At 38.9% G+C, this 25077-nt stretch overlaps 1 protein-coding gene across 1 annotated transcript in view; it reads right to left on the reverse strand.

Annotated features, from left to right (window-relative positions):
- Positions 1–357: 357 nt before the first annotated feature.
- LOC143174264 (uncharacterized) overlaps positions 358–25077 on the reverse strand; it is a 59137-nt gene continuing 34417 nt past the window's right edge. The window contains exon 5 of the mRNA XM_076364939.1: positions 358–1030. Within this exon, the coding sequence (XP_076221054.1) occupies positions 1027–1030 (4 nt within the window). The 3' untranslated portion in view covers positions 358–1026. The remainder of the gene's footprint in view (positions 1031–25077) is intronic.

A 25077-nucleotide genomic window follows, 5' to 3' on the forward strand; every position in this document is an offset into this window, starting at 1 on the left:
TTCGAGTCATTTTGGGTTAAATACGCAAAAGTAACAAGAACAGGACACCGAGAACAAACAAGCTATAATATGAATGTAACACGATGATAAAATCGTTATCTGAACAATAAATGAAATATGATTTGTTAAGTACGTCGGTATATATCGATTCGTATATACTTTTCTAATACTTTTCTTTCAAGTACAAACCTTTGCCTGATCGATGAGGGGTCAGGTTTTCATTTCTTTGGTGTAGATGTTTGCATCTAAATTATTTATTTTATGGAAGAATTGTTACCTTTCTATGGTATATTGAATAAATGGAAGCCAATTAGAAATTAATGCATTCTTCATTCAAATTTTATTTGAGAAATTTGTCAAATACAACAGTGAAAAAATTATTGTTAAACTGAATACTAGAAAAGTTATGCTTTCGTTCCATTTTTTAAGCAACATGTAATAATAAGCAATTACGATCATTTCATAAAAGTGAATCGTTGCGTCATCTAACACGAATCTGTCAGACAGTGTACATTCTTATCATATTCTCGTTTCTACCTTCTGATAGTAAATGTTACTAAACACAATATCATCCATAGGTACACTGCTGACTGATCCACAGTAGATAAAGATGTTCTGCACCTACAGTCAGTAACATCACACGCTCAAGTCGACACTGCAGTTCCCTGCTGTTACCACAACATTCTGTCTTCCCTGCTGTACCAACAACAGATCCTACAGGAACAGGTAACTCACGCAATCCTCTATCTAATACTAACAAATTACCTCGATAACCTACGTTCATTTCAATCGTGACAAAAGATTCGTATCTAATCAACTGACAAAACAAACGCTTAAATATCATGTCTTCGCTCAATCAATTTCTCTTACACGTTATCATTAACATGAAAAATTAATTAACATGTGTCTTACACATAGCATCACTATTCAGTAATAAATTATGTACAAAAATCATTAATTATACGAATGAACAAATGATTCACTTACGAATGGACGTGCACCGACTACCGTCGACAGAATTCAGACTCACCTGAAACAGAAAATGGAAAAATCTTTCGTTATTCATCGTATTCTCCGTCGAATCGCCACGAAACTGAGTTTCAAACCGGATTACAAAGCGCCCAGACCCCTTTCGCCGCGAAACATTTATTCCGGCTTTGAAATGACGAGCAAAAGCAATTGCATCCGGCTTGGTGCACCTGCTACCGGTCCTGCGCCCCTCGAAAGACACCGTGAAAAGCGACGCGCATAAAAGCCGAGTAATCTTCTTCCTCAGACCTCGTTGCCGTGTTAATTACTTCAAAAAGCGTCGTTGTTTCCCCCGCGACCGCTCCCTACGTTCATATTACCGGGTGGAACTACGGTTTACGACTCGCCGCGCGGTAATTCTTTTCTTTTCCCTTTTCTTCTGCGCGCCGCCGGTCCCTTTCGGGGTAATAATGCCGCGATGATTCGTCTTTAAGAAGTTTCCTGGGGAACGGACACGCGAAATAGGGTGAATTTTTTAAATGTTTGAAGCTGTTGGATCGTGGAATGTTTAAAGCTTTGCATCGCTGAACTTTTAGACCTTTGGGTTGTTGAATTTTTAAACTTCTGCACTTTGGAACTTTTAGACCTTCGGATTGTTGAATTTTTAAACTTTTGAACTTTGGAATTTTCAGATCTTTGAATCGGTGAATTTTTAGACTATTGAATTTTGGAACTTTTAGACCTTTGAACTTTGGAATTTTTAGACCTTTGAATCGTTGAATTTTTAGACTATTGAGCTTTGGAATTTGTTGACTTTTGATTAAGCTACTGAATTTTTTAAATTTAATGTAGAAGGGTCGTAAGTCTATTTTAAAATCTTTTCAAGTTCATGATTTTGAGGATAGCTTTCATTTTCAATTATATTTACTTTGAAAATTTATTTGGATACGATAAAAATTATATAAAATATCATTACAGTACTACAGGTAATACCAACATTTTATAATGGCCATTTTTTAAAAATTATTTCAAATATTCCGGGAATTGATAGATGGTTAACTACTGTTCGCAAGTTCAGTAGATAATAAGTTAAAGAAGACGTTGTTTAGTTCAGTTGAGATAAAAAGTAAAAAGTCTGACGTTACGAGTGAACGAAATAATTCTTCTTTATCCCTCAACAAGAATGCTGGTTACTCCTTATATATACTCTCTTGCGTTGTTCCTCGAGAAAGGTAAAGCCGGCTGCAAGAAACGTCGGTCGATGGATTTGCATATTTTATTCCCGGTTACTGCTACGGAAGCTTAGGTACAAGCCTTGTATAACTTTGTAGCACAGACTCGATGTTAACCCCTTTAATCATCATCCGAAAGCACATTTAACATTCCTTTATATAATTATAATATCTAACACCATACAATTACATTTTACACTATTTCTTTATAAATTTCAAATTTTACATCACCTTTGTATATTGTTTTTGTACATTTTTACATCTTTTTCTATAATTTACTAAAAAAACATTCCAATATCTTCACAATCTTCATAAAAGTTTTAAAAAAAATTCGCACAGATTATTTTTTTAATATTAAAGAAATCAATTAATATGTGAAAGGCATAAGAAAAATTCAGAAATAATAAATAAATAAATAGTAACTTTTTAAGTTAAAAAAAGGTTAATTTTTAAGTAGATACTCTGTCGAATTAAATTCATAAGTTAAGATTGTTTGATTCGATAATTTTTCACTCTCATTTTGTTTGTCATTTAATTCGCTCCCTTAAACGCTTTACACAATCATCCGAGGACGATAACAGAGGATCCAGCCAGTGATTAATTAATCATGCGTTCAAGACTTCACCAACCGACCGCCGTAGTGATTCGTATTATTAATGTAACCCGTTCGCCGAGCGATCATTAGTGGATCCAACGATCTGCTCGATTATTTATCTTTATCTGGCGTAGGGTGCGTTAATTTACCCCCATGGGCAGACGCGAGAGTTGAACTGACGACTCGATGAACAGTTCGGATTTCACTTGTACATCGCTGAGATTTCACAATTTTTCTGTCTCTCCTATTTTCAGTCGAACTTGTGCAAATCTTACGAAAAATCTCCAAATAATTAAAATTTACAGAATCAGAAAATTAATAATCAAATTAATAATACCAATAATATCTAGTCTCAGTATTCTGTCTTTAAAATATTTGTATGTGCACTTGCAATGAACAAATAGTTTCTTCATATTCTCACAAACAATTAATGATAAAATACACTTAACGATCACACTCATGTTTACAATTTTCTTCTCCCTTAATTCTATAAATTCTACAAAGTCTACAAATTTTTCCTATTCTTCAATTTCTATACATTCTACAAATTTTATCAATTCTTCAATTTCTATAAATTCTACAAATTCTACAAATTTTTCCAGTTCTTCAATTTCTACAAATTCTACAAATTCTATAAATTCCACAAGTCAATGATTTCAGTCCCTCGTCTCCCGCACACGGAAGAATCAAAACATTCGAGTGTACACGATCGAAGGAGCGAGACAATACAAGCGTCCGAGCGAGCGTTCCCCGTATCAAAGTGGAAATTAATATCTGCGAACGTTGACGTCCATCCCCGTTGTGAGCTCGCAATAACGTCGCGTCAACGGTGTTCAACGGTCGACGCGATTATTTCGACGTCGTCCTCGCGGAATTTATTGTCGCCAATCTAACTTCACGCTCTCTCTTCTCTCTCCGTCTCTCTCTGTTCGATAAATTCTGCGGTTCCGCCAGTCGGATCGACGACAAAGAGTCAAAGTGATGGGTAGGGGGTGGGGATCGAAGAATCCCGTGGAAACTGGGTCGTCGATTGAGGCTGGCGAGGTAAATTCTGACTACGATTCCATTTTCGCTATCGATACATCCTGCTAATTATCTGGGGTTGTTGGTTTTTCTATATTTAAGCGGGGTTGTTTTTTTTATCGAAATCATAAATTATCGACTGTGCTCAATGTTGGAAACGTTTCATACTGTATTTTTTGCATTTGGTATTATAGACTAGAGAATTATTTTAATATTCAAGTTCATTAACACTAAAACTAGACGAGACAAAATAACCAATTTCTGATTTCTTTCTTTTGCAATTATTGAAAGATAACATATTTATCTGTGAAATTATTAGAGAAATTGATTTAGCAATACGCAAACCGAATTGTAAATGAATTGAAGTCTCAATAGATGCACTCTTGCAGTTTCTATAGAGAAATTTCGAAAAGTCAATAGAACTGCGCGGTGTTTTAGTATCGATTGAAGATAAACTGAAGTTTAATTAGGATAAGAACAGAATTATTCTTCCTTACATTGTGTACATGAGGAAATCAATTTTCTAATAGTTTCAATGTTTATATTAAGTATCAATACATTCAATATTACAAGGATCTATCAAGTGTCCCTTTAAACAAATTCTAAAACAAATACTAAATAAAAAGTAGATAATTCCTACGAGCGTTCGAATTTAAATCAACCAACCGAAAATGATCTCGCAATCAACTAACTTACGAATTCCCATTTACTAACATCCAATGAAAAACTCCTAACACTCAGCCCCAGGAATCCCAAAAACTGCAAAGTTCCTCAAAAGACATTTCTAAAAATCCAGCTCAGCCGTAGCTTTTGGCAATTCAGATCAACGTGGACCAACACGACCAGTCAAGCTAACAAGCGATAAAAATTCCCGGGCCCGTCAAAAGTCTTTGAAAGGCTGCGAAAGAAAATTCGATGGTCCAATACAGAGGGAAGAAAGGATAGTGAATCGATGCTGTTCGGGGGTCAAAGTGGACAGAAAAAAGGGGGAATCTTTTTTTGAAAGGAATCAAATGACACCGTGGAGTGAGGACCAACGTGGCCATGGAAGCGTTAACGTAACACCTGCAGCTGGTATCAATTTATCGCATGAAGTATCACAGCACCAACATCATACTGTGTGCACGTGTTAAGCAAGACAAGGGGATGGTTTACTTGGAGTACTTTCCGCCCCCGTCCCCTGTCTTTCACGTTGTCAACGTGGCTGCGCCTATATAGGACGCGGCCTGACACTCTGTATACCCGGTGTGTCCAGAACACTCACATCAAACTAGTTCAAACACACGTACACGCGCACACGTGCGGGTTTCTTTGTCGAATTCCAGGTCCTCGTGGTTTCGTTTAGCAACAACTACCACGCTATAAGTTATTTGTAAGTAGTACAGGCGACTATCGATTTGGAACTTAGTTTCCCAATTTATACACTGTGATTCCAGTGACACCGATGCTACTGAAGTTCCATTGGAAATGAAGTTGAAGGAAAGTTTTATGAGTCGCGCTTTCCTCGGATGGTATTGTGTCGTTGTTTTATGCTGACTTGTACTTTGAATTGTGGCAAATCGAATTGGAAACTCCTTAGTTGGCTCTTGGATTCTGTTATTAGAGAATTCAGCATGGAATGAGTTTTTAATTTCTTAGTGGTATCGCGATGAAGATATTTTTAATTTTGCTTCGGCTAAAGTGAATCGCAAAGCTTTCGAGAAGTATAATGAGATTCTTGCGGTTCGAATGTCTGAGAAGCAATTGGAAGTGGAACGTGAATTGTGAGGTATGGAGGTTGTTATCTGTTCGCTGTTTCTTTGGACAGTATCCTCCCTCTTGCCACATGAGTCATCATCAAGATTAGAGCTATTCGAGGGAAACTTTTCGAACCCTCTTTTCTCGGCACCAGTGGATGCAGAATTCAGACTGAACGCAGCACGTAAATTCTGATGTTTCCACCGAAATACAGGACCTAAGAGACACTCCATCACAAGCTATGCTTATAAAATTGTCAGCCGCAGGCTTCCGGGTGTTCTGAAATATGTGGCCAGGTCGAACCAGACTTAACTCGTGAATTTCTAACCAGGGCATAGTTAAGGCAAGCCGAAATATGTGGGTCTTAAAGTAGGCTACCCAGACCTAACCTGAAACAAAATTTTTGGTGATCGAATGAACTATGAATATTTAACTGAGATATTCTAATTGCAGATCAGTTTAAATCGAGCAGATCAAATAATTAATCTGATCAGGAAATACTTAATTTAGGTGTAGACGTTGAAAATTTGGAAGTTATACGAATCTTGAGATTACAGAGCAAGGGAATAGATAAGTCCTTGTAAAAACAGTTTCTACTAAATGAAATTCATATTAGTCACAGGAAACCGTTGAGATCTCCAATCCTGTTAGTTCAAAGCATCAGAAAAGCATAATCTAGATCTAGCCAAATATTAATCTTAGCCAAAAATCCTCAATCTATATATATATATATTTCATTTGTACAAATGAATAAATCTATGAAACAGAAGTTTCTAGCAAACCAAGTCTAACATGCTCAATCAACACAGAGGCAACCAGATCCGTATTAGCCTAGATCTAGCCAAATATCAATCTCACCGAAAAATCCTCAATCTATATACACTCATCACAAACTTCAAATTTGTACAATTCTTGGAATTAGGTATAAAACGAATAAATCCTTGGAACAGAAGCTTCTAGGGAACCTAGTACATCGTGCTCAATCAACATAGAAGCAACCAGAACCATATTAGCCACAGAAAACCCTTGAAACCTCCATCCCCATCAGTTCAAAGCATTAGCGTCCACGTAGACAGCTTAATTACTCGCGACGATGAGGATCTCCTCCATCAACCCGTGAACAGGATACATCCCAGTGTACCCGTGTGCGTGTACACGACGTCGTGCCACGGATTTAAAAGAGTGTCCAACAAGCAAGCTCAATCAGCTACGGCTGATGAACCCTGGAACACTATTTTCACCATGTACAGCGGCCGACCATTTCATCGTGGCCTGTGACTCGGCGCTGGAGGGTGTTTCACACGGTTTCTGCATGTGTCTGTGCGTGTGCGGCCGATCAAAGAGGCCGTGGAACGTGGAAAGAGGACGCAGCGATAGGCCAGAGTGAAGAGGACGATAGACGAGGACAAACATTACTACGGATTAGACAAGGATGCAACTGCTGCTGAAGGGTAGCTATGGGAGGGGAAAGGAAGTAGACGGATTCAGATGTCTGCGGGGACACCGGGGAGAAAGGAGGATTAAGGGTGAAGGGATTAGCAGCCAAGAAAGGAGAAAGTAACCAGGTTAGGGCAAATGCGGAAACAATGGGGGTGGAGAGGAATTTTGGGGGAGTTGGGCTGGCGGTAGGTTATATGAAATGGAAGTGAATAATGGGGTGGTGAAATTAACTTCGGATCGAAGGGGATGCTTTGGTATACTTTTTGCGTCTCTTTGGTTAGGAGCTAATCTGTGTGGAATTGTGAAAAATTGATATTTGCTTGATATCTTGGGTATTTCGTGATTTCTGGGGATCTAGCGAGAAATATTACTGTGACTATTGTTGCTAAAGAGAATTGTTATTGAAGAATTACAGAATACTATTGTTGAGAGATAGTATTAGTACAAAATATTATTATTGAAGGATATTGTTAGTAAATAGGGTCAAGTTGTCGATATGTTCATGTTCCATTGGCAACATATGAAGGAAAAAGCTGTTCAAAATATCCCCAAGAACATACTTTGAGAATCATCAAAATTAGAGAGGGCGAAGCACATCGACTTTACCAGAAATATTATTACATAAACAATACTGAAAACTCTTAATCGAGTACAAAATGGGTTACATTTTGTTTCGGCGTAATTCGAACTTGATTGACTTAATTTCGTTCGACAGTTCGTAAAAAAAAGGAAGAAAAATATCCAAGCGTTAAAAGACAGGATGAATTATGGAGGGGATGACAAGGGAGCCTGCAATGCGGGGTGAATAATAAAATCGGGTGGGGACGAATTAAACGGACGAATATACAACGAAAAAGTAGCGAAGTTAAGCGGAATGCAGAAACCAGGGTGCAAACGTTGGGAGATAGTTCAGGTCCGTGCGCTGAGCAAACGATGACGAAATGTGTGACAGAGAATTGCACTTCTTCTGCGATGAGCGCGTCTCGTTACGGTTACTGTTCCAGAATGCCGTGGTAATATGCGAAATTCTGACACAATATTACTCTCCATGTTTTGCGAGGTCTCTCCAATTTTGAAGTGGCTTCATTCTGGTTTCAACTGTTCGAGGATTTATCTGGACCCCATTATCACAAATTACTAGAAATATCAGCTGTATATTAAAAAAATAATGATCTCAAATTCATTTGACACACCCAAGAAAAGGGAACATCATATGAAAACATTAATCTTCAACTTTAAATCAATCTTTAATTGATAATACCTTTTAATTTATTTTCTAATCAATTTCTCAGTTCTTTGAATTTGCTTAAATACTCTGAATCAAATTCCCTGAGGGTGAACTCAAGGGTAATATAATTTTAATATAAGCCTAAGGTAATGTTAATAATTTTTAATTAAAAAAGTTGTGGTTCATGTGTAAAAATTATATTGCGAAATCGTCAAACATCTTTTTGTAGAATTCCTCCCAGTAACGTTCCTTCGGAATGCAAGAGAACTTTAACAATTTTCCCGGTAGCCGCCGGTGTGCAAACAAAAGCCTACTCTAAAAGTGTTCTCCGTGTATTATGGGGGACAACGGCGTTCGAAAACGAACTGCCGGTAACTTCGACTATGTAACGCATTACCGCGGCTAGTAGGGACAGGATAGTTTTCCATCAACGATCGTGCCGGTGGTCGGAGAAGCTCCTTTGTTCAGCGTACCGCGATAACAAAGTTCGTAGGCTGCATTGATGTCACGTTTCATTAAAGCTGCTTCGATTTTTCATGCAGAAATCAATTGATACCGCGTCGCAATGAATTCTAGTGGATGAAAAGAATTTCATTGAATCCTTTTCCTTTGTCCCATTGACGAGATGGTGTTCCGGGTAGAATGAAATTTATCGAGTGTTGCGTAGGGAAATAAAGAAATGAAGAGTTTACGTTATTGTTGGACTTATGCAATACCTACAACTCTATAATTCTTTATGAGACGATTATTGATAGGATACAGATGAAATATTCAGTTCAAATTTTAATCTCTGATCGACTGGTGAAGTCTAAGGTTAATACAAACATAATTTATAATAGTTTAACGTAAGTTAAGCTATCTAATATTAATCACAGTTATAATAATAATAATAGTAATGATGACAATAATGGTAACAACAGCAATAATAATACTAATACCTAATTTAACTCTAACAATAGCCATTAAAAAATCACTTCCTATGTTCTTATCTCAAAGAACAATAACAACAACATCAATAATATTAGTACCAACGACGATAATAGTAACAATGACAATAACAGTAACAACAACGATAATAATAATATTAATACCTAATCTAGATGTCACAATAGTCACAATAAAATTCATCCCCCAAGTTCTCATCTCAAGGGAGAATAACAATAATAACATCAACAACAATAATACTAACACCGATAAATCTACCAACAACCATCACAAAAATCATCCCCCATGTCCTCATCTCAACGAAAAAATCTCTAAAAAGTAGAATCAAATATTTTTCAACAATTACTATCACTAAACGTTCACACTATTAAACTATTACTAAACAGCGATTAACCATAATTATCCTCCACTGAATGACTCGCTAAACGTTTCAATATCAACTTTACGATGCGACAACGTTTCCACGCGAGTGCATCTCGCTGCGAGTGCGCATCATCCCGTGTCGCTGCGCCGCGGAAACTTGCGCCCATAGATTCCCGGTATCGCGATCTTCATTAACCGGGGAAACCCACGCCATTAAGTGATTACACGAGCAACGGTCCCTCTATCACATTTTCTTTCGCCGGATTAAAGACCCTTCGCAGCGTCGCGTCGTCGCCGGAAAAATTCTGGGCTAAGCTTTATTAAATTCCGGGAAACTCCTGGGGAAATTGCGAATTACACGCCGCCTGCGAAATTCGCGGGCGAAATGGAAATCGAAATTGTACCGAACCGACGGAGGGGGTGCAGCAGTGAGCCGCCCTTTCAGCTCGGAGACAGTTTAGTAACTTTTATCGAGCCTGGGAATTATACTCGGTGTCGAGGGAATAAACTGCTCAACAATGAATCCTGTTAGGAACATTTGTTTTGCTAGAAACATACTTATTAACACTGTGCATTAGAAAAGCTACAGTATTTCCTTTGACATGAGAAAGTTATTAACCCCTTTGCACTCGGAAGTTTTTCACTAGAAATATTTGAACAGTTTCTGACGAGATACAGACGATATTTTGTGAATCTAACTCTAAGAGAAATCGCATGTACATTGAGGAACAAAGCTATTGTATTTCATTATTTCTCAAATTGATGCATTGTACAAAGTATAATATTAAATATAAAATTTTATAGTTTTACTGTTTGAAATCAAGTGGTGAGTGAGAGTCACCTCTCGAGTGCAAAGGGTTAACATATAAGTTCAATTAGAATTTTATTTAATTAGACATGAAGTATTGAAAACTACATTTGTGAATAAATTGAATACCAATGGTTTATATATTATAGTTGCTTCTTGATTTTATGGAAAGTTTAGGAAAATTTAAGAAACTATTAATGTAGGAAAATGATTGAAGGAACTGTTCAAAGGAAATGATGTTTGTATAAAGATTTTGTTTCTCCGAAGTAGGTTATTTCTGCATCACCCAGTGTGTGACTTTCGAGCAGGAATATGTAGATTTCTGTTATTGACACTGCTGGGTAATGGACTTGAAATATTTAAAATACTTCCGATGAAACTGATCCTCGCACAAATCACTTTTCCCAGTTCCTTGTCGCTCCGGTGTAATATCAAAGTTCGAGGGATCGAATCCCGCAGGAAATCTCTGCTCCCTGTGTTTCATTGAAAAACTATGTAGGAATAAGCAGACCGCGTTTCGCGAAATTTTCCTGGAGTTACTGCGAAACCAATGTTCCCCTAGCCCGCATAACAATGATTCGGTGTGAACTTGGTTTTGTCCATGGTCCTTAGGGAAATCCGAATCCTTGAAGTCTATTCTGTGTCAGGATCAACGAGAGTTCGAGGAGGAATGTTGAAAAGTGTACATATAATAGTAATGCCAAGATTTTCAAATAAAATTGCTTCGTATGAAAATTTTGAATATTTTATGGAGGAAATAGTTAAAGACATCGTGTCAAAGTTACGAAGATTTTATGGGGAAAATTATGAGCGTAATTCTTCATACTTTATGGAGGAAATTTTGTTATAAAACTAAGAATATTTTATGAACAAAATGTTATCAAAAATTTGGAATATTCGATGGACAAAATTAGTAGTTACCAATTACCACAATTATTCGAAAAGGTAATGCTCACGAATTTTCGTTTTTAAACGAGAGAATTTCCCAGAAGAATACAAAATATAATTTTGTAAATGGAATTATGAATATTTGATGGACAGAATCGTTACAAAAATGTTATCACAAAATTATGAATATTCTATAGAGAAAATTATGAGCAAAATTTTTCATATTTCATGAAGAAAATTTTGTTATAAAATTGAGAATATTTCATGAACGAAATATTATCAAAAATTCTGAATATTCTATGGACAGAATTATTACAGTTACAAATTATGAACAAAATGAATACACTTATACAGTTCCACCAGCATAATTCGGTAGAATAATACATATGAATATTCTTTTTAAAACGAGAGAATTTTCGAGAAGAATACAAAAGCGTAAATGGAATAATGGTTATCATGATTTTTCAGTGAAATATCGTATTACGTTTCCTGAATTTTATGGAAACCATTGCGGGGAGAATTACACCGCAGTTTTCAGAGAAACAACGAATGTAAATTTCGTATGAATGTCGAAAGTATCAATAGGAGATTTATGTTGTATTTCGGAGGGATTTATGTTGCAACGGCTTGTCCGCGGGGTTAGATGGCCGCCTTTCGTCTGGCACAATCGACACGTTCAAGGAATATAGTTGAATCTAAATATATCTCGAAGTCTGTTGGACCGAAGACACGGAGACTGCACTCGGGACGTGAGAACTTACACGTTCGAGGAGATAATCGATCAGATTGTAACAGCTTCTGGAGGGCGCGGGGCTCGCGACTCTGGAACTGATAAGAAACTCGCGGTGCAAGCAGAAAAGTCAATTCCCGATACGTTGCTGAACGTCGCACTCATTAGTTTTTACATACTCGGAAGATTTATTACATTTAATGACAAAGAAACATATAAAATAGTTAAAACTATTTCTTTTAAATAGATTTTCGTGCGTTTCACTAGAAAGTAATTAACTTTCCATTGTGATAATGAAAATTACATATTTTACATTGATATGAAAAATTTTATTGCTCCCTTTAATTTGATTATAATACTTCAAGTGTTCATAAATAATGGTGCGTTAAGTATATTAATTTTGTTGATTATTGTATAATCGTAATAAATAACACGTTCGGCTAATATTAATTATACTAACGGCACTTTAATTGAATTAAAAGCACGAGGTTAGGAATATTTAAATCGCGTCGGTGTCTTAATGGAAGCGGAGCTTTAAAGTAAGTTGAAAGGTTAAATTTACCGCTCGAGTTCGAATGAAAAAGGGCGTATTTCAAAACCTCCCCTAAAATCTCTTAACGAACCCGAAACTCTGTAACCCTCTCGAAACCCAATCAAGCCTTATCCCCTTCCCCGCGAAAACCAATTTCAAATCCGGCAAACCACGGATCAGAAAAGCAAGTTATAGATCCCCGAATCAAATCCAGCCCGGATCTCGATCACCGCAGGGTGGAAACCGCTAACCTCACCCCTTCCGCGATTATCCGGTGCAGCTTCTGCGATGTTTCACGAATTTAAGTGAACTTGATTCAATTCAAATCCTCCCAAAACAAACTACAACCTATCCAGAAAAATCACCAATTAAAATCAATTAAAAATAACCACTCCCACGCAAGAATTCCAACAAATCAAGCATAAATTATATTCTCAAATTCCTCTGAAATTTCCTTCGAACTATATCATTCCCTGTCTATTACTCTTATTTCCTTTTTATTCTATAACATCTTTCGTTCTATAATATTGCAACGTGCATCGTGCGAACCACGAAGAGCATTTTCCTCCGAAGGGTGCCTAGAGGGTTGTCGAAGGGCTCGCCAGCAGCGCCCCACTTGTTGGACATTAAAGAGGGGGCGATGAAGAGAGAAGGGCACCGGCCACCTGATGCTACGCCACTGCGGCATCGATCCCCCAAACTACCCCACCGACCGTCGCCATGGCGACCAGCTACCCTCACCCGACACGTCCAAGGAACCACGACCCTCGTTTCCACCCTCTCCATCTCTTGAACCGGCGGAGGTGAGTGACGTCAGGTGATAAACATTAACCACGGCGTGAACGTCGCTCGTACGTGCACGTTGCAACCCCCACCCCCTTCGCACGCTAGACTACTAGGATTTTTGACCAATTCAGCTGACCGTGGCCCCCGGAGGCAGGAAAAAGACTGGTCAGAATATTTCCCCTAGTCGGTGTTTCGACCCTCACTAAAGGATCCACCCCCATAATTCAGGGGGTGGTTTCCGATATTTCGCCCGCAAACGATCGGGGCGGTCGCCGATGTTAGCAGGTCGAGATTTTATTGCTGCTTCGATTCCTGAAGGACGGGGTGTTGATATCTCCTTCCAGAGGTAGCCGGGGAACAGGTTTTACATGAAGTTGTAGAGGGTTTTATGGGGTTTTTATGGCTCCAGGTGGGGCTGGGTTCGTTTCAAGCGTGGGAATGGATTCTTTGAATAAAACCGAGTCAATGTTGTCGTATGGAATTTCCTTGTACGACACACCGTTCGCGAGGAAACTCGGCCCGAAAAGAGTCGCAACGGAGGCGATTGAGAACCACTGGCGTGCTGTTATTCGTGCGTACGTGACAAATTTCGGAGTGGATTTTCTCAGGAACGGCGCCTCCTATCGAAAAACTTCTTTCTACAGTTTGTATACAGCATTTTATAAAGAATCAATTTCTGTCGGCAGATTTATGAAATTGCTGTTGCGAATGTTTAAAAAATCGATGAACAATGGAAAAATGAAGTTTTCCAGGGTTCATGATTTCTTTTCAAGCTATTCTATATTAAATCATTCTGAAACAATACGTGCTTCTTTATCAGCGTTCGATAACGCAGTAGAGAATTATTTGAACGGATAGAAAGCACTTAAAACGATTTCCGGACGCATTAGACGAGGATATTTACATCACAGGGAGTCCTGATGAGGGAAGTGTTCCTTGCGCGGAATTTACTTCGGCTCGTATTTAAAAGTATAATTTACGTGGCACCTGGAGGAGGGCACGTTGTAGAACAAGCAAAAAAATTTCATAAAGTACGACAGCATATATAGTTGCATTAAATTTACGTGCCGCCCGATAATTCAGTTTCGCAATTTGTTTAGCGGATCGTGAAGTATGCTTTGCGTCCAAAGCGAGGCCGACGTCTCGCGCGATGAACGGGATTTTAATAAAATTCATCGTTGAAATTTCATTTCGCAATCGATGGAGAAGAACAATGTTTAGGGGAGGATTTCCCCGAGACCCTTTCGCATTGATCATAAATCATCCTCTTCGGAATATTTCCTAGCCTCCTCGGGATCGAAACTAGGTTACCGCCAGCTTCGCCGGTTTACGGCTTATAAATATGTCCGAATTTTTATTGCACGGTATATGTCTGGAGTAAATACGGTGTCATATATTCCGATGGCAGATACTAAACAGCGCGTTTGCCTTCTACATGTTTTCTACGGGGAACCGGTACTATTCTGTACCCAATACCTTCGCATCAAACTACCCCGATTACTTAGGGTAGTTCCATAAAACGAGATCATCCATTTTTATTGTTCCTGGGGTTGTAACGCCGCACGACGATGTAGTACGACTGTTTTACATTTCAGAAACAAACGTTTCCTGTGTTCCTATATCTTCTACTTTTCTACTTTTGCTGAAAAGAGACTTCGTTTTATGAAAGATTCAATTTAAAGAGACATTGCAGACTTCTGTCTATCATTAATTATTAATGGAACTGTGTTTTTCTGATTTCTAAAGTTTAATATCAGAAATAAGATGAAAATAATATTTGATAACGGTACATGGTATTATATATTATGTTTTATTAATTAATATTACAATATACGTATCAAAGTATGAATATTTTGTTATTCCATTCACTATTATTATTTTAATTTATTTTTTAATACAAAACTACCGTGCAGCTCAAATTGACCCATTTCAAAAAGGGAAACACATTCTAATTTTTATACAAAATTAGATATGTCACTCTAATTGCTACGTAGTTCTAATGTTAATTTTATATTTACTATACAATCTTTCCTTCTCCATTTACAATTTAACAACAATTGAACCGTTTACTTTGAAAGCGACTCAAGTTCACTTAAACAAGATTAAAGAATCATTAAAGAATAAAAAGATTATGTAGAATTGTGACTATCATAAGGATTAACTTGATTTTTTTGAAAAATGGACTTAAGCCACTTTCAAAAGGACACACACTTGAAACGTCGAATAACAATAATATACAAAGACAACAATTACAATAACAGTCGATCACTTTTTCATAAAAAAAGAAGCGCAGAAATATCAAAGAGAAATGAGGAATAAAAAACGAACTTGATGTCAAGTGGTTAACCTAAATGGATAATAGGTAGGAATAACCGTGTTTATCAAGCGCGAGCGAAATGCAGCACAATGGAGTTTCTCCCGCGGCAATGGAAAAACACTCGAAGGGGGTCGCGGGAACATAACAGCGCGAGATCATGAGACGCCCGGCCGAAATGGAATTACGCATGCACCAGGCAACGGTTCGTTATTAATAGCGCGTTCGTGGATCCGAGAATCCCGTGCGAACGGAATTCACGATTTTCCTGTGCACTCGCCGCCGCAGGATAAAACGAAATAATACACCAGCCGCGTGGTGTTCACAGTCTATCATCGGTTTTCGTTTTCTGCAGGCCACGCTTCCATAACTAACGTCTCGAAAAATTGAATTCCCGACCGAGCATCCTCATTTAATCAAAAGAGAATACTTCGTATAATTAGAACGAAAATGATGAAACCGCTGCGGTACACCGTGCATTCGAAACAATAGGTTCATTTATTTCAGGGAAGAAATATTACTGTACAATTCTCGGAAATTTCTACCGTATATTTCTATAAAAAAGGAACATCAATTTTCCAGTAGAAAGTATACAAAATTATATTAAAAATAGTTGTCTAATATAGTATAATAGATTAATTTTATATAATTTTTTTCTTATAACATTATTTATCTAATGTGGTATAATAGATTAAAATTGTATTAAAAATAGTTATCTAATGCGGTAGCTGAAGTTATAAGTATTACTGTTTTATTTGTAAATTATATTAATTTCCATTTTTATACGATACCACCGTTACGTGCACTACGAGGTACCATTTTAGTCTAACAGATGGCGGTATAACGTTCGCGTCTCCTTATGTGCGCACCAACGGTCCCAAGAGAGACTCTGCAACGAGGGAACGCTGTATATCCGTATAACCAATTTCTTCCTCGTAATAAAGTTGCATCCGAGATTCCGCGCGGAATAATTTGCCTGAGAAGATGATCGAATCACGCTATTTAATTCCTTCCGCGGAACTATAAATTCTTTGGAACACGTCCCGGTTTATACGAATTTCCCGTAGCGCTTGTGGCCCGGAATAAAATCTTTTTGAATGATGTTTACGTTCCGCTTATCACATCGCCGTCGCGTTCCGTTGCATAAAATAGCTATCCAGCTTAATGCTCGGGAGCAGCAGTCCGCTTTAAGGAGCCTGTAATCCTAAATGTAATTGGACACTCGGTGTAATAAAGTCGCGTTCCTCCGACGGCCTCCTTGAAACAATAAAAAATTCATCTCGTCGCAGATTGGGGGTGGCTGCAGGAGAATCGTAACGAGAAACGAACCGCTTCAAAGAACATCTCTTTCTCCATTAAAAAGATTAAGAATCGTTTCCTTCGTCCCTCAATTACTTCGATTTCATTTCCCGTGAATAATACATGGGGCAAATGAGTAATTTCTGTAATTTGTAAGATTAGTAACAAGCTTCCTTATACTTGAGCATATTATTTTGTGGATTCGTTGAAAAGTGTTCGCGATATATTGCATCTAAAAAAATTAGATTTGAATGATCGTAAATCTTGAATTGTTCGGATATCAGAAGAAGCATTATTTTCTGAGAGGTGTTGATTCCTTTGTTTGGGAGTTGTACTTTACTGAAGAATATAGTCTGACTACGACAGACTGTTTCTACTCCCACGAAACGGCGGACACGGCACGTACACGTTTGCGTGAACATCACAATCAGACCGAGTCGAGCTCTCCCCTTTAATTCGCCACGAAATAAACTAGAAACGGAGTTACCCTCCGCGTTCACCCCAACGATCCAATTACCGAAAGAAATTCCAAGTAGAATCGGCCGACCAATGATCCGACGTCGGTTGATTCCCGAATTCCCGCTTTGATTCGTCGGCGAAATGAAATAAAGACAACGAGGGGTCAGCGCTCGGTTTCATGCGTCTAATAAAAGTTTCGGTAGTTAATTGGAAGTAGGAATCAAACAATTACGTGCTATTCCCTCGCGCGATGGCTAACTTGGATCAGAAACAGTTGGCCGGAGATAGATATGAGTTATAAGTGAGCCCAGATATGAATGAGGCTAAGTTATATCTGTCTTTGATTTACAGGATCATCAGGGTTAGTGGTCTATCGTAAGATGCTTTCGTCTGGGTTAAATTTACTTGAAGATAAATGTGTCTAGAAGAGGTTCACTTTAATCTACGAGTGTCTGGCGATCCATATCTAGGATCGAATTAAATTATGTCTTGGTTGAATCAAGGTTGAATCCAAACTAACTCCTCAATGAGGAATCCTAACTAATGCTTGGAGAGAATCCAGGGTCTACCTTAGCTTTGGGTCTACCGTATACCCTAAATCTGTCCGAACATCTTCGTCGCAGGGCAATACGTTAGATCAAAATGAAATTTACGTACATGAATGTACATTTAGCCGAAATGGACTTCAATTTAGGATAGTCTGCGCCTAGGTTCTAGTTCTATTTAAATTACGACCGAGTTGGGTCCTGAATTAGATCCCGGCTGAACCCGAGAACCGGGGACGCTAACTCCGACGAAATTCTAGGTAGTCTCAGATACTGTCGTTGCTACTATGCTATAGATCAGCGCCGGTTCAGTTCGGAATCAAATATTTCACGCGGACCTCCGGGGAGGATTGCCAGTTCCGGCGCTCGCAAAGTGTTCCGAATCAATGGCCATTCGGACAGCAATCAGGGCTATGGAGGAAGTCTCGGAGACCGGCAATTGGTCATGCATTACTTCGTCACTGGGATTCGTGTGTACATATTTCGTGAACCGCGGTGGATTAACTGCCAGCTAGGTGGTGCTAAGCTTGTTCGACGCTGAATATTACATGCTAGTAATAGAGCCAGCCATCTTCGAGGTTATTGACATTCCCGTAGCTTCCTTAACTGGATACCCAAGCCATTCTTGGAACTATGTTACCAGCCGCGGTGTCAAGTGGCAAACTGTATCAACACGTTGATTAAAAATTCATTAGTACTTGTTGAACTCCGAATCGCAGCCAAACTTTGTCCCCTGGTGCTCAGGGTCTGATTCAAGTGACCAATTACGCTGGGCGATGTAATTTCTCCTGATAGGGTACCGGAGTGTCGCTCAAATTTGTGAAATGGGAGGCAACGTTTATATTAACATTAAAATTAATAATATTCTTACTTATACTATATGATTCTCTGATAATCTAAGAATTGGTATTATTAATATTATAATTAGGACTGAAATATTGCAATTAGCTAGCAAAATGTTTCCCATGTCGCGATTTCAAGAAAGCAACATTCGACAATAGGAATTTCTTTGAAAATCCACAATCCAGTTGTAAGAAAACTATTTCTGAGAATTCCCTAGCAAATCTCGTTCAGATATCCACGAAATTCATTTTAACACTAGAACTACCGAGCATTTAATGCGATTAATATGCAATTCCTATAAAAATTGTAACAATAGATTATTTTCAGTTTCTTCAGACATTCATTATAGTACTCAAATGAAACTATTTATTTTCAGAATCATTTCGAATATTCAATGCTTCGAAGATATCAATAATTGCTAAACAAAAAAATCGAAACCAGTCACTTTGACTGGTACGGTATTTCTAGTGTTAACAAAAGATAGCTACTGCCCTCGATGATGCAAGAAATCTAGAGGACCGAGCTTAAAGAAAACTCGGTGTCCCAAGGGAATTTCAAGTAAGGAGCCCTGTTTATGCGAGGCAAGGTATTAGCTGACTGGTCCACGTAAACTTTAAGGCTGGTGTGCGCGACGCGTGGCGCAATTGACGCGACAAGATAGCAGACAGCGCCGTGTATCGGCGTTTCCGCTCGCGGAACAACACGGAAGGAAAGCTCGTGGGACGTGGAATCAATGGTTCATAAATAATCCGGGCACGTCTCGGTCTCGCGACACGATTGCAACGGTTCCGATGCACCCAAGTACTATTAGTTTGACTGGCGGTATCAAATATTACTGGCGGTAGACTCTGTGCGCGGGTGTGTGCGTCAGGATGTGCAGACGCAGGCTTGGGAAAAGTTATGGGCATTAAGCCCGGCAGAACGTGAATTCCGCCGAGGTTCTGGGATTCGATCCCCCATTTCGAATGCAAGCCCGAGCGCGCGAGCACGTCGTGTCTGGGTGCATTCATGTGCATTCATACAAGCGTTTATGCTAATAGGCCAGCGGGCCGCAAGAAAACGCGCATGTCCGATCGCGATATCGATAGCCTACCCAGTGCGAATTCCAGGGGCTGTGAACAGCCTGTTCTTCAACGTGCAAGGTACTTTGGACTAAAACTAAGGCTAGGGTTAGACTGAAGTTGGAATGAAGTGATTAGGTATGCATCATTTAGAATTTTCGAATTGGAACGAGTTATAGTGGATTGATCAATGTGGGTAGACTTAATCACAGGATTCGAGATGAACAGAGGTGATTCATGATTGAGGGAAGATTAGATTATACCTGTGTTGGCTTTGTGTCTATTGAAGCTAGGAGCTAGAGAGTGTTAATTGGGCCTAGCATGGATTAGCAACGTGAAAGGTACTCTGGTCTAAAACTAAGGTTAAAGTGAGACTGAAGTTGGAATGATTAGGTATGCATCATTTAGAATTTTCGACTTGGAACGAGTTGTAGTGGATTGAGCAATGTGGGTAGACTTAATCACAGGATTCTAGATGAACAGGGGTGATTCATGATTGAAGGAAGATTAGACTATGCCTGTCTTAGCATTGTGTCTACCAAAGCTAGGATCTAAAGAGTACCCATTGGTCCTAGCACAAATTAAATTCCAATCACCTCTAAAAACTCCAAATCTAGGTTTACCTTCAAACTTAGACTACCTCCAGCAAGCATAGAGTCTAACCTATCCAACCCAACGAAAACTAACTCTACCACTACTTAACTTCAACCTGACTGAACTGCCACTCAAACCAGCCTCTGAATTACGTTGACAACTCATTGAAAGCGGAACTGTTAAGATAAATATCCCCTCTGGCCCACATAAAACGTCCCCATTCGATCAAACTCAAACGAAGTATCCTGTAGACCGTTCTAAAGCCCGAAAAGCAGAAACTTCCCGCACATCTCTCTCAGGGAACCCACCCTGTGTGCACACTCGGCACGTAAAGTGCATCCATAGTCGGCGCAGCGCGTATCCTAGCGAAAGCAGCCTAGACGGCCAGCATGCGGACCGCGACCCGCATCAGAATCGTTCCTTCTCTTAAAGTATGTAGGTTACCGGTGACGTCACCGGCCGCCTCGTGACGTGTGCCCGAGTAAAATATGCAATGGTGCAGCGGGGCTTTTCGAGCGGTTCATTGACGTCGATGCAGCACGCACACGCGCGCGCGGCGCCGAATCGTTTCGCTAAATCAATTTCCCGCGAGATCGAAAGTCGACTGCCCAAACGGGGCGTGAAATTTATTTCGCCCTTTTTCCCGCGTATGTTTTATTCAGTTTCCATTCGACGCTCCTTGGAAATTCACGGGGAATCCTCAGGATTTCCGCGGCAGTCGATCGACACGCGAAGATCATCTCATAAACGGATGCTCCGCTTTCGAAATTCGTTCCGGGACGCTTTAATGCCCGGGTCTCGCCGGGGCAACGGGTAAATCATCTCGCTTCAAGTCCAGCAATCAGTTTTCTAAACTGTTTACTGCAATCTCTTGGATTTCAAGAGATTCCTCCGCTTTTGATTGAAACGCGAAGATTACCAGGTAAGCCGAGGATGCAGCTTCAAAATTCGTCTTCTCGGGGACGAGTCTTGCGATCGCTGTTGAATGAACGAGTCGTCTTGCCCTGGCTGTGGCAATCTGCTCTGGGGACTGTTTGCTGGAGTTTTTGGAAGCTTTGGATTCCTTTTTAGCATTGGGAATGCTATAGGGAGCTTGCGATTTGAATTGTAAATGGCGAAATCATCTTGCTTTAAACGTGGGAATTGTTTGATTCAAGTATTTATTGTAGTTTTTATGATTCTTCTGTTTTCTTCTCGTTGGAATTTAGGTAGATTCTGTAGATACCATGAATTAAGCTACAGATGACCAAATTACCTTCCTTCAAATCTAGTAATTAATTTTCAAAAGAAATTGATTGTAATTTCTGTAATTATTTATTTTCTTCGATCATTAGAATATAAATAGATTGCTTAGACCCTATAATTCAAGCTACAAGTGACCAAGTCATCTTCACTCAAATTTAATAATTAATTTACCAAAAAGTTCATCATTTTCCATTTTTTTCTCATTGAAAATGAGACGGCCACTACGAACACCGCAATTTAAATGGATGCTCAAGTTTAATGGCAGAGATAACAACGAGCTGCATCCTCCACAAATTATTTCCTCTTTAACCACAGTCCGCACGATTTATTTCTATTTCAACATTTCAATTGGAAGTCAAATAACACTCTGTTGAACACATACCGGTGTCGCAGCCTGAAAAGAGAATTAATGGTATTCTCCTCGTCGCGAGTAAATTGTACAACCGCGAGCCCGCGGAATCAATTAATTTCGTTCCAGTTGCAACCGAAATTCGATTCTGCTTACGGACTATTAAGGACGACCTTTTCCCTCTGACATTTTCCTAATAATCATGGACCCGTTGCGTCTTCCACGGGGTCCTCGTAAATGTAAGCAATTTTCGACGTGAATTATTCGAAGGCAAATAGTCGTCGGTCCTCTCCAATTACCATGCAATAACAACTCGCTTTCCTGTCCCCGTGGTTCAAGAAAAAAAAGAGAAAGATGGGAAGAGCCGACTCTCTAAATAGTATCGATAAGTTGGCTCCTTTTCTTGAATAAAGTAAACTTGATCTGTAATTTTTAGATGGCAATATTCGCGTTGACAGTAGAACTATTGAACGTTTGACATAATTTATGAGTATCTTGTTACAGGAATTTTTAAAGTTTATTTCTAACACTGTTGTGTATTCAGTGGAATTGAAATAATTTATAAGTTACTTATTATAGAAATTTTTCAACTTTATTCAACAAATCTTTCTGTATTTCATGCATTTGAACTAATATGTAAGTACCTCATTATAGAAATTGTTAACCTTTATTTTTAAAATCGTTGTGTATTTTTTAACGTGAGTATTTCTTAGATAATTTCATAACTTGAATATCTCAGTGATTTCAGTAATAATAAGTAATTAAAATTCTGATCACTAACTAAACAGAACTATAACACAATATCATACAATAAAACACAACAAAACCTTACACAACAACAAAAACATCTGAAACAATTTATAAACACTACAACTACGAACCTATATTCTCTATACCTCTAATATTTCCAACATCACACAATGAAAAATAAATATTCTGTAAACAATTCCAAATGTCGACGAAGTCGCTGCCAATAAAATTTTTAAAAAACCGGATTCACTTCGAAAGGTACACGCAGCGTTGAAAATTGCACGAACTGGTTCAAGAGGAGAACGCGAAGCCGCGGATTCCTTGGATTATTAACAAACCGTTGAGCGTCGTCGAAAATGGCGGCCGCTCGTATCTCGCGAGAACGGCTCGCCCGGAATTGAAGTGAAAAACAATTCTCTGGATCGAGTGAATTAACCCGGTTCCCCATGGAGACTTCGTGAGCCTGAGGCTCTCGTTGCAACGGGAAGACACGCCGAACGAAACAGAACGACGGAATAGAATTATTCGTATAACTTACAGGAGGCGCGGCAGGTCCGTCGTTTCGACGGCGCGCAACTTATTTAATTACGAATCGAAAACTTCACTCTCCTCGCCCCTGTCTGAATAGGACCAATTAACGGGATGCCGAAGTTCTCGAGCAATGAAGAATGATTGGAGCTCCAAGTGTTCCAGTCCTAACAATGGTAATCAACTCGGTGAAAAAAGAATCGAATATTTCCCAAGAAAATCGAAATCCGTTAATATCCAATTGTTTTCTGTGCACATTTCACGCTGAATTTTATTTTATTCTATTTTAGATTTTCATTATTATCAATAATATTTTGTTTCATTTCCTGTACCTTATATACATTTCATGTAACATCGATTTTCACTTTATACTTGTTGTACGTGTTGTTTAATATATATTTCAGTTGTATATTTTATTTGATATTTATCTCTATTTTATGTACGTTTCAAATCTGATGATATTAATATGTTGTACACCTGAGTGTATCTATTTAATTCAATATTCAAGCATCTAGTGAGTTCACACTAAAACTAGCAGTTAAATTGCCATTTTGAAATTCGTCTATAAGAACTCGAAGGATGCATCTACTGAAATTTTGATTGATCAACAGTTTAATTTACACATTACTGAATCAATGTATTTAATAATTTCTCAGAGAAACATCTTCACCTTTTGAATAATTCCAAAAAGAGAAAATCGGGAATGAGCCATTTTGATGCGTCTGGTAGTTTCAGTGTTAAATGGTAAGAAGATGCGAGGAAACGGCCGAGAGAAGGTCTAATGACACGGGAAACATCATTCCGCGATCGCAACAGGGAAATACGAAAGAGATTTCCCAGAGGAAGGCGGGAATTGCTCGAGCGTGATGATAAATGTTTTCGAAATCCGAGGAAATTTGTCTTCGTCCCCCAGTCGATGTTCGTTTTCTCGTTGAAAAAATGGTTTCCCTGCTGCCGCGCGTAGGCGGGATTCAATTATTCAAATGAGTCCATCCGAGTCGTATTACACTGGAAGGTGTCAGACTTTCGGAAAGTTCTTAACGAGTTTCCCAGCGCCGAAGAACGGCGGCGGCGTACAATTTTTAACGATGCGCCAGAGAGGCCGCGGTAACGGTTTTACCCGGCGCTCCTGTTTCCGGTTCAGATGCCGGAGGACGTCGTTCGTCTTCCTGCGGAACTCGCCCGCGGTGGGCTCGGTTGGGGGATCGATGATGTTAGCCGAGATCATAGGCGAGTCTGTTCTGCTCCTAAGCTGGCTACATAGTCTACGAAATTAATTGCTGATGAGACCATTATTGGCTTGTCCGTAACTATTCGAAGTTGGTTTTGCGTCATATTTGGTGTATTGATTCGACGACAGTCACCATGAAATGTCTGCACGTAGGAGTTAGGTCCGGAGAAAGTGTGAATGAATTTGAGTTTGGTGTGGTTGACGTTTGAATGGATGGAGGTTTCGTGTGGGAAAAGTGTGATTTTATTTGGACTAGGTCTGGGAAAAGTCGGATTCGGTTTGAGTTGAATCCGAAAGATTTCTGAATCGGTTTGGGTTAGATGTGGAAAAAGGAAGAACCATTCTGAATTATACCTGGGAAAAGTCTGATTAAATTAAAGGTATATCTGAAAGATGTCTGAATCCATTAGGGTTAGATCTGAGAAAAGTTTGAATTATTCTGAATTATACCTAGGAATAGTCTGATATTGTTTGTATTAGATCTGGGAAAAATCTGAACCATTCTGAATTATGCCTGGGAAAAGTCTGATTAAATTAAAGGTATACCTGCAAGATTTCAGGATCAGTGGGGTTCGATCTGAGA

This window comes from Nomia melanderi, chromosome 2 (assembly GCF_051020985.1).
Source record: "Nomia melanderi isolate GNS246 chromosome 2, iyNomMela1, whole genome shotgun sequence".
NCBI classification, from domain to species: Eukaryota; Metazoa; Arthropoda; class Insecta; order Hymenoptera; family Halictidae; genus Nomia; species Nomia melanderi.